General features: G+C 34.1%; 1 protein-coding gene across 1 annotated transcript in view; it reads right to left on the reverse strand.

Annotated features, from left to right (window-relative positions):
• Positions 1 to 738: 738 nt before the first annotated feature.
• Positions 739 to 11200, reverse strand: part of LOC143026963 (uncharacterized) — a 20445-nt gene continuing 9983 nt past the window's right edge. The window contains exon 5 of the mRNA XM_076187758.1: positions 739 to 745. Within this exon, the coding sequence (XP_076043873.1) occupies positions 739 to 745 (7 nt within the window). The remainder of the gene's footprint in view (positions 746 to 11200) is intronic.

An 11200-nucleotide genomic window follows, 5' to 3' on the forward strand; every position in this document is an offset into this window, starting at 1 on the left:
AGGCGTTAGGGGAACGCTGCAAAAGTTGTAATGATAAGCCCGAGCTAAAAGTTGGACTCCCATAATGATGAGAGTCAAGTTGAAGTTGCAAACAGGTTCGTCCAGGTTTTGCAACACACGTGGTATTAGCTTCATTCCAATGACTTGGATCGTCACTCGTTTTTATCGCTTATTGCTCTCTTTTTTATTAAATAACAGAGGCAGAACCAGCGTAAAAATGGTAGGAGGTTTTTCTAATATGTCTTAGAAAATGTTTTCAAAAGGCAAACTGCCTTAGTGTCAATTTTTATTTAATGACCTTGGTTGCTACCCCTTTTTTAGTTTACATATTTCTCACAAAGGATAACAAGTTGTCAAGTTTGTCTGAAAAAGTCTTTAAGGAACCTATGCAAGTTCTCCGAATATTCTTTTACCTACAAATTATAACATAGTTCATTTCAGCCCATAGAACTATACTCTCTCTCTCTCTCTCTCTCTCTCTCTCTCTCACTCTTTTTTCTCCCCTCCCCCCGTCTCTCTGCCCTTTTCTTGGTTTACGTGTGCCCATTTTTCTACTCTGAATCATTTCCCCAGTTACTTCCGCACCACGCAATACTCTTGGGTATTAGAATACATTTATTTTTTTCTCGCTCACAACATATAACTTGTCTGTTGCCTTTTGTAAGGTTATATGGCATTCACACTTCTCTATTTTTAGTGGTGGTACTGTGACTGGGGATAGGGATAAGAATATCGCCATTATGTCCTGTTCGAGTTGTAAAAGATAAATTAATGGAATAGAAACAGGGAATTTCTGACTTTCCCTTCATCACGTGTTTTTCTTCCAATTAAGTGTCGGGTCAAAAAGCATGCTGTTGATTCGGCAACCCCTCATATAAGGTGAATTAAGGCACTTATACAAGTAGCATGTACCTTTTCATGTAAAAGCATACAAAGTTGTTCGTTCTTTCTGCCCAAGTTATTTATGCAAATCACGAGCGTGACCGGCATCAGTACTGATCCTCGTGGCACACCACTCGACATTTACCTTTCTCATTCTGATTACTTCCTTCCCCCTCAATTGCTCTTCTTATTATCTTCGTTAACGTTGTGCATATTACGCTTGCTAGAGACACCGGTATGGGTCGAATAGATTTTTTTTCATGTTTCCTTTCTTATATATGAGAAATGTAAATAAAGGATTTTGTCTTGACTCGGAGTGGTCATCTGTTACTGACAAACTTTTTTTTTTTTTTTTTTCAAGCTCAGAACTAATCTTCTAACTTTGACTCCCTCACTCCCCTTATTCTAAATACCACATTCCATATCATGGGGTAATGATCTTTTTAATCCATCTGTCACGTAGTGAAATATTTAAAGATAAACGACTCTAACTTAACCTTAGAGACAAACAATTTAACCTAACTTAAACTTATCTCGACTAACGCCTTCAAATTCGGGATTATTTCTAAATTTACTCTGACTGCGTCTTCCTATTCTATTCAGTTCATCTGTGGTAATGCTCTTTGTTAAGAAAGGAGACTAACCTATCTCAGTTAAGCTTATCCCGATTAAAACTATATTGATCAAATCAGATGAGCTATGTTAGATGATTTATAATTTTCATATAAATTTGTCAAGTAAATCTTTTTCCTCAAATTGAAATGATATTTGATTGTTCTGGCGGCCGCCGGGTGACTTTATTCACCAAAGGGAAACCCTTTACTTAGTAAAATAGTTAAACTCTTATTATGATTTTTTTTTTTTTTTTTTTTTTTAAGTGAGAATACGGCGTTGCTAAATTTTGTTTGATAATTGTTTATTGTTGGAACTGTGATATTTGAATATTGAATTTGTCATAAAAAGTAAAATTCGTTTTTATTTTTTTATTTTCTACACAAAGACTTTCCCCTCTCGCTCTAAACCTGGATTTTTTTTCTATTTACTGTAATTTCATTTGATTCATAGATCGAATCAGATATTCTAGAATCATTACTGACAACATTACAGTTATGATCTCTGGACTAAATTTAAAATAACCATGTTTCTCTCCTGAAAGTCACCAAATACAGACAAATACATATATTTTTCTCTTGTACTTGCTAAAATAATAAGGGGTGATTAAATTGCTTTGATTTGTATATAACGTGAGTGCGGGCTTTCACTTGGCTACCTTTTCTTTAAGGAGGAAAGAGCCTTTGGTTTATATATATATATATATATATATATATATATATATATATATATATATATACATATATATGCAAATATATGCATATATATACACATATATATATTCATATATATACATATATATATATATATATATATATATATATATATATATATATATATATATATATACATATACATCAGGGAAAAAATACTTATATCTTTTCCAGAGCCATTTTTCATTTCTTTCTAAATTTCACCAGAGCCATTTTTTATTCTTCCAGAGCCATGTTTTTGCAGGTTTGGTTTCCTTCAAACTCTTGGAGGGCTAACTCATTACTCATGTACATCTGATGCCAAATAATCCCCAATAAATAAATAAATACTCATGTGCATGAATATATATATATATATATATATATATATATATATATATATATATATATATATATATATATATATATATATATATATATATATACAAATCAGCCTTTAATTTTGGGGAGAGGAGGATGGGTGAAACTGATCAGCAGACACAGCGCCTCTGGTTCAACTGGCAGTGGTTGGGGGTGGAAATGCACGACAAGCTTTGCAATACACCGTTGGAGTACCATCACTGCCTCGATCCACTTTAAGCCAATCTAGGTTCCACGAGCGTATAGTAGATTCATACTTTACTGGTTTTCGTTTTCCTTGGCCCTTGTCCGTAGAGTTTGAATTAGGCTTTGCTGAACTAGAAGCGGTTCCTGCCTTCAAAACACTGAAAATACTGAATCTGAGGGCAAACCATCTTTACTCATCTTCACTCGCTTCACTAGAAATTGCTCCATGATGTATGATCATCGAAAGTTTGGCATGGACGTGACGTACGAACGTAGACCTAGCTACCGTAAACCTAAGCTAGCTAACGAATTATTTTTTATCTTTGTATTTTTTATTCTCCCTCCAAAGATCCATATTTATTAACTAAGTATATAATTATCAAATTTTCATATTTATACTTAAATTCATTTGCTTTCAATTACTAACCAAACATTTGATTCTATTTTGTTTTCTCATATATACGCGAACGAGGTTATAAAAGGGATTTCCCAGTTTCCCTCCTAGGCCTCGAGCGAGTTTGCATAAGTACAGTGTACGTATGCATACTGTACGGTGATGTGGTATTGGGTATGGTGCATTGTACATGTAGTCAGAGCGTTGGTTGGGCAGCTAGCTGCATGCAACCAATGAACTTCCCTGCATACAGGTACCATGCAATTCGCAACTAGCGACGTCATGTAGCACGATAGTCGTGTAGAGTCTAGTCAACATGTACTATACGCGCGCATGCAGCTGATACGAAGCTAGGCTAGCTAAGCCATTGAACTATAGCAGCTATACCGCGTACACATACGTACGTACATCAACAAATCAAAGTTGATTGATGCGTTGCGTTTATGATATCGATTGATGATGCAGTGATTGATCACGGGTAAGTTGGGTTTGCTCTGGTCCTTTCATTAACGGTGATGGGATTCAGGGATTGCCAAATGATGGATAATGCATGAAAAAATGTTAAATCTTGCCGCGGGAGCGATTTTTTTGTGGGGGGGGGGATCGCTCCCGCTATTGGATTTACGAGAGTGACATTGGAACTTTCCCGAGCGAAATCACTCGTCGCTCCCGTGTATTTTTTTCGCTTATATGTATATATATATATATATATATATATATATATATATATATTTATATATATGTATATATATATATATATATATATTTATATATATATGTATATATATATATATATATATATATATACACATATAAGCTGTATTTATTTTCGGGGTTGTGTAGCCCTACGTTTAACAGGCTACATTTAGGGATATCAAAATTCATTTGCCATTTCTCCGACCATGTGAACAATTTGTTAAGATCATCCTGCAGAATCTCTGCGTCGTCTGGTGACCTAATTAGGTGTCCTATTTTAGTGTCGTTCGCAAACTTACTAACATCTTTATTTATCCCATCATCAAAGTCGTTTATGTACATAATGAACAACAAGGGACCCAAAACCGAGCCCTGGGGGACCCCACCAGTAACATTGCCCCACCTAGATTTTACTTCATTTATGGCATATTTATATATATATATATATATATATATATATATATACATATATATATATATATATATACAATAAAAACACTAGGAACGTGTGTTCACAAATGCGTAAGTAACCAATAGGAAAAGTAAAATAACGAAGCAGAGCGCTTTCGTATAATTACATCTTCAGTGCTGATACAAAGAAGGAATCATAAAATGAAGAAACAAGGTATAGAATATATGACTGAGTGAGACATGGTGAAGAGAGAATTCAAAGAGGTAGTGGAAGAAATACACGTGACGTTGATACCGTCCTGGTAACCAACAAGTATGGGACAATTGCTCATAACTTATATTACAATTTAAATAATTTTGAAATTTCATGGCAAATATAACTATCTAATTCGTACAAACCTTGATGGAGATTAACATTTATTCCCTTACTAGGTTTAATCAAACTGCATTCAATTAGATTTCTTTCTGTGATGTTATTGTTGTATGTGATGACTTTAGCGTTATCCCAGTCAACTGGGTGGTTAAAATGGTTCATGTGGTTGAATATGCCGCTAGATTGGTTTCCCTCTCTAACGTATTTCTTGTGTTGATTCGTGTTTTGAGTGTTTTAGCAGTCTGACCAACATAAAAGTGATTACATGATTTACAAGATATTTTATACACACACCCTTTATCACTATTGACAGAATTATTTATGAGCAATTGTCTCACAGTATTCTTATTGCTAAAAACGACATTAATGTTGAATTTACGTGATATATTTGGAATGTTTTGCAGGTTCTCTTAGTACGGTAGAATTAGCAAGTTATTCATATTGAAAGTTTGAGTTGATCTAAGGTTATGAAATGCCCTTTTTGCACAATTGTAAGCTATATCAAGAACATGTGTGGGCTATTGCAGCTTAGTACCAATATCGTAAATACATCTTATCTAATCATCGATTTACTCTGGGCTGCAAATGCGTAGAGCCCTGAGGAACATCGAAGAAAAGAAAAGAAAATTACGCCATCAGGGTGTGAGGAATAATAGTGTATATATGAACAAACATTGGTTGGTTTACGATATACACTAAACTTCAACTCACTTTCACGTCGGTAGATATTACAATCAAAGAAAGGGAAAATACCCTCATTCTCTATCTCCACCGTGAATTTAACGGAAATGACAAAATGATTAAGTTTACATAAAAAATAATTTACATTATCGTGAATGGGCCACAGACATAGGATGTCATCAATGTAACGCAGCCATATTATGTTAGGGGGAATGATCTTACTTAAAATTCTAATATAAGAGAATCTATGGAGAAAGATAGGGAAGTTAACAAACCTAGATTGGATTAAGCGGCGCAGAACGGTCTATTAAAAACAGAGAAAAGAAATGGTGGAAAAAATCTCATATAGTAAACCCAATCCAGGTGTTGAAGAAATCCCAGAAATTACTCAGAATTCATCAATTTCAAATAAAGCTTTGCTAATTTTGGAAAGTGCCGTAATAAAGTCTACGTTATCATACTCAAGAACAATTAACAGAGTAGAGGTGCAGTTGGTGGGTGTCACTGTAGACTCTGAAATTTTAACCATCCCAGAATAAATTAGGATAAAAGGTTTGAAATTAGATTCGGGGATTTATAAGACACACAGGAACAAGGTAGAGATATTAGTTATTAGTAATTTGAATAAAGGCATAGTCTTAAGAAAAATACACAAATAGGATGTTTTCAAGTCTGTACAAGACCTATTAAGATCTTAAATGAGGGTACCATGGAGGTGAAATCACCAGTTACATAAATTTCTTCAATTCAGGAAGAAACATATTTGGGAAAGAAATATAAGGGTCAACTAGAACCTACCAGTTGTCCTGAGTTGGATGAAAGCTTAGTTGCAGTGCTCGTGAAGCACAATAAAACAATTAATTTGCAAACGAAAGTCTTGGGCAAAACAACCGTCTTAAAACATCAGATCAAATCAAAACAAGGGACTCAACCTATCTATATACCTGCCTATAGATTACGACATTCCAAATTAGCCGTTGTAGAATAAATGATCACTGAAATGTTATCGTAGGATATCATTGAACCTAGTCTGAGTGAATAGAACGTCCCTTTGATTCTGGTGCACTGATGGCACCATGCGTCCAGTTTTCGGCTATAGGAAATTGAATAAACAAACTATACCTGATAGATTACCGTTACCGGTAATATCAGATATACATTGTATTTTAGGAACCGAGAATAAGTGTTTTAGCACTATATATATCAAATTTGTGTCCTGGCAGATCGAGTAGCATGAAGATTCAAGAGGTTATAGAGCCTTTTCTACAATAACGGAGCACTATCCTTTCAAATGAATGTCATTTAGGTTATGTAATAGTCCAACAACTTATATGAGACTAATTAATACAATTCTAGATAGGTTGTTAGAAAACAATGCCAGTGTATTTCTAGATGTTATTTTAATAGTTTCCTAAACAGTGGCTGAGCACTTTAAGAAACTATATTTGGTATTCTCAAGGCTGCTTGAAACAGAATTGAAAGTGAAACTTAAAAAAATGTAAGCTTTTGCAGGACAGTGTCATTCATTTGGAACATAGAATAGTCAGACATGAACTTAGTACAATGAATTTAAAGGTAGCATCAGTAAAGAACCAACCAGTGCCGAACAATGTAGAAAAAGTTAGAAATTTCTTGAGATTAACAGGGTACTATAGAAAAATTATCAAGTGTTATGCAAACATAGCTAATCCATTAACGTTTTTGTTGAGGAAAGATTCAAAGTTCATTTAGGGACCTATACAATAAGCTTTTGACAAGTTGAAAAATAAACTTATTAGTTCTCCAGTTCTCATATTTCCTGATTATGATAAGAAGTTCATTCTTTGTACTGATGTGTCAAACATAGGGTAAGGAGGCATACTGATGTTAGGGAAAGAGATGAAACATTGAAACCGATAGCTTATACATCGAAAATTTTTAATATTGCAGGGAGAAACTATTCTATTACAGAAAGAGAAACCTTAGCAGTGATATATTCATTAGAAAGTTTTAGAGATATGATACCGGGATATCCAATCAGAGTGTGGACTGATCATACAGCTATTCAGACCTTATTCAAACATAAGATTTTTAGGGGTAGATTAGCCAAGTGATTTACTACACTTTAGTGTTATAAGGTTAATTTTGAATATATTCCAGAAAATTTTGCAGCAGATACACTATCTAGAAATATAAGTCAACCAACGTCAGGGTTGATAAATTTCATCTGCAGTATAAATGAACTAGTCACATTAGATGAGCAAGTAATAACAAGGGAAGGAAGAAAAGATAAGACTTGGGAAACAGTAGCCCAGAATTTGATGAACCCACGATATATTCCTCCAACACTACCAAAATGGTATAACATAGAGGATATTTCTAGGGACCCAGTGAGTCAGTTGGTAAATCCACAAACTCTTGTACAAGAGGTATTGAAATTACTTCATGATATTGATTGTACTTCACATCCAGGAAAGGATAAAACTTATAGACAAGCACAACTTAAATACTTTTGGCCAGGTATGAACACAACATCTATGCTTATATAGAAAATTTATCGAAATGTGCTGAGACAAGAGGAAATACGCCTAAACCTGCTCCTATTCTATCATATACTATCCTGCAGAAACCTTGGGCAAGAGTTCACTTAGATACACTGGAGTTACCTATGTCTGAAAATGGATATAAATAAGTATTTGTTGCCATTGATTATCTTAGAAATTTTTGTATTTAACAAATAAGAGCCAAAGTAATTGCTTCGGTAATCTATGATCAGGTAATATGTAATTTCACTACTCCTAAGATCTTAGTTTCAGGCAATGGTACTAAATTTGATAATAAAATCTTGGTAAAATTATCATGGTTATCTAAGAAAAACAAACTTGATATCCAGGTGTGTCTGCGTATATATATGTATGCAAAGTAGACCACTTGGAAAAAGAAACTAACGAAGCAGAGCGCTTTCGTATATTACATCTTCAGTGCAACAAGTGCAACTTGTGCAACTTGTTGCACTGAAGATGTAATATACGAAAGCGCTCTGCTTCGTTAGTTTCTTTTTCCAAGTGATCTACTTTGCATAAGTGAACACACGTACCCGTGTTCTTATTAGCATATATATATGTGTATACATATATATATACATATATATATATATATATATATATACACAGACACACCTGGATATCAATATGTTTCTCTTAAATAACCAAGATAATTCTTCCATTGCCTGAAATTAAGATCTTAGAAGTAGTGAAATTGTATATTATTTGGTCTTAGATTACCGAAGCAATTGCTTCGGCTCTGAATTATCTTGGTTATTTAAGAAAAACAAATTTGATATCCAGGTGTGTCTGCGTATATATGTATATACACACACATATATATACATATATATGTATATATGTGTATATATACATACATGATATATATATATATATGTATATATATATATATATATATATATATATATATATATATATATATATATATATACGTAAATAACCACTAGGAAAAAGTAAACTAACGAAGCAGAGCGCTTTCCGTGTAATTACATCTTCAGTGCAGATACAAAGAAGGAATTATAAGATGAAAGAAACAAGGTACAGAATATATGACATAGTGAAGAGGGCATTCGGAGAGGTAGTGGAAGAAGTACACGTGACGGACGTATGGGCCGTCCTGGTAGCCAACAAGTATGGGACGGTTGGGCCGTCCTGGTAGCCAACAAGTATGGGACGTTTGGGCCGTCCTGGTAACCAACAAGTATGGGACAACTGCTCATAATTTATATTACAATTTAAATAATTTCGAAATTTCATGAGAAATATAACTATCTAATTTGTACAAACCTTGATGGAGATTAACACTTATTCCCTTACTAGATTTGATCAAACTGCATTCAATTAAATTCTTTCTGTTATGTTGTTGTTGTATGTGATAACTTTAGCGTTATCCCAGTCAACTGGGTGGTTAAAATGGTTCATGTGGTTGAATATACCGCTAGATTGGTTTCCCTCTCTAACGTATTTCTTATGTTGATTAATTCGTGTTGTGAGTGCTTTAGCAGTCTGACCAACATAAAACTGATTACATGATTTGCAAGGTATTTTGTACACACACCCTTTATTACTATTGACAGAATTATTTATGAGCAGTTGTCTTACAGTGTTTTTGTTATTGAAAACTACATTAATGTTAAATTTACGTAACATATTTGGAATATTGGTATCCATAATGCAATAAAAACACTAGGAGCGTGTGTTCACAAATGCGTAAATAACCACTAGGAAAAAGTAAACTAAGCCCAAACGTCCCATACTTGTTGGCTACCAGGACGGCCCATACGTCCGTCACGTGTACTTCTTCCACTACCTCTCCGAATGCCCTCTTCACTATGTCATATATTCTGTACCTTGTTTCTTCATCTTATAATTCCTTCTTTGTATCTGCACTGAAGATGTAATTACACGAAAGCGCTCTGCTTCGTTAGTTTTAATTTTTCCTAGTGGTTATTTACGCATTTGTGAACACACGCTCCTAGTGTTTTTATTGCATTATGGATACCACACGATTCTTCGAGAACTTTACTCACCTGAACCCTAGATTTGCTCCTTATGTACACGATTTTTCCTGGTCCTTGGTTAAAGCCCACAAGCTGCGACTACGTCTACAGTTTCTACAAAACTGCATGAAAGAACAAGTATTACCCAAGTCGGTCTTACCCCAACGGCTTGTGAAGATGTCTGATCGTCCATTTGATGATTTTCAGCGCATCATTCTTAAGAAAACGAATCGACATTGCCAAATTAGAAGTCAAAGAAGCCTTTAGGATCAAGCGTATTAGTTTGCATAAATTCCAGTGTTGTGTATCATCTGATGTCAAAAATGTGCTTTTGGACTATTGTTATGGAAAAATGAGGATGGAGTGTGAGTACTTGTCAAGGAAGTTAAACATGAAATTACTAGCCCTCATTAATGACAGTGACTGGACCAAACATGCTAACCCAGATTTCGTGGTTAACTTGTCATCTAAGCCACTCACCAAGGTTCAATCCACAGCATTAGGATTTGGGCTCAGCTTTGCCAATAATTCTAATCCTTCTAACATCATTAACATTGGTAAAGCTTTTTGTAAATTTAAAATGTGATAAAGATCTGCCTATAGATGATGTTAATATATGTAAAGGTATTGTTTATGTGCTTTAGAGCTAATCAGGTACCTCCCAGCTGTCCTGAACGTTTTATCACTGCTATTAATTCTCTCAAAAAGGATAGTGATTTACATATCACAAAAGCTGATAAATCAAACGCTGTAGTAATTATGAACAAAAAATGATTATTTAAACAAAATGGATGTACTACTTAAAGATCAAGTTACTTACGTCCAACTTTTAAAGAATCCTACTGAATCAGTGAATAGCCATTTCAATAAGAAGATAAAAGAATTGTTAAGTGGAAATAGTGAACTAAATCAAAAAGTTTATTTCTATCAGCCCTCCTTTGCCTTACATGTATGGTCTAATTAAGACACATAAACCAAATAACCCGGTAAGACCAATCGTTTCTTCAATAGGTTCAGCTTCATACAAACTTTCGAAATGGTTTGGTAACAATTCTTAGTCCACTAGTTGGAACTATTTCCACTTCACATGTTAAGAACAGTTTGGACCTCATTAACAACTAAGTGAGGTAAAACCAGACTATGGATTTAAATTGGTAAAGTTATGATATTGTTTAGTTTGTTTACGAAAGTTCCCTTGGATGACCTTTTAATCTATCTTAAAGAAGAGTTAAATAAGCACGATTTACCATTACCTTCAGACACCTTAATTGAACTGATCAAATTGTGTGTTAAAGATTGCAAATTCCAATTTAATGATAAATTCTATTCTCAGAAATTTTGGAATGAGC

The sequence above is a fragment of the Oratosquilla oratoria genome, chromosome 7 (genome assembly GCF_046742065.1).
Source record: "Oratosquilla oratoria isolate Oo_2021 chromosome 7, ASM4674206v1, whole genome shotgun sequence".
Taxonomy (NCBI): Eukaryota; Metazoa; Arthropoda; class Malacostraca; order Stomatopoda; family Squillidae; genus Oratosquilla; species Oratosquilla oratoria.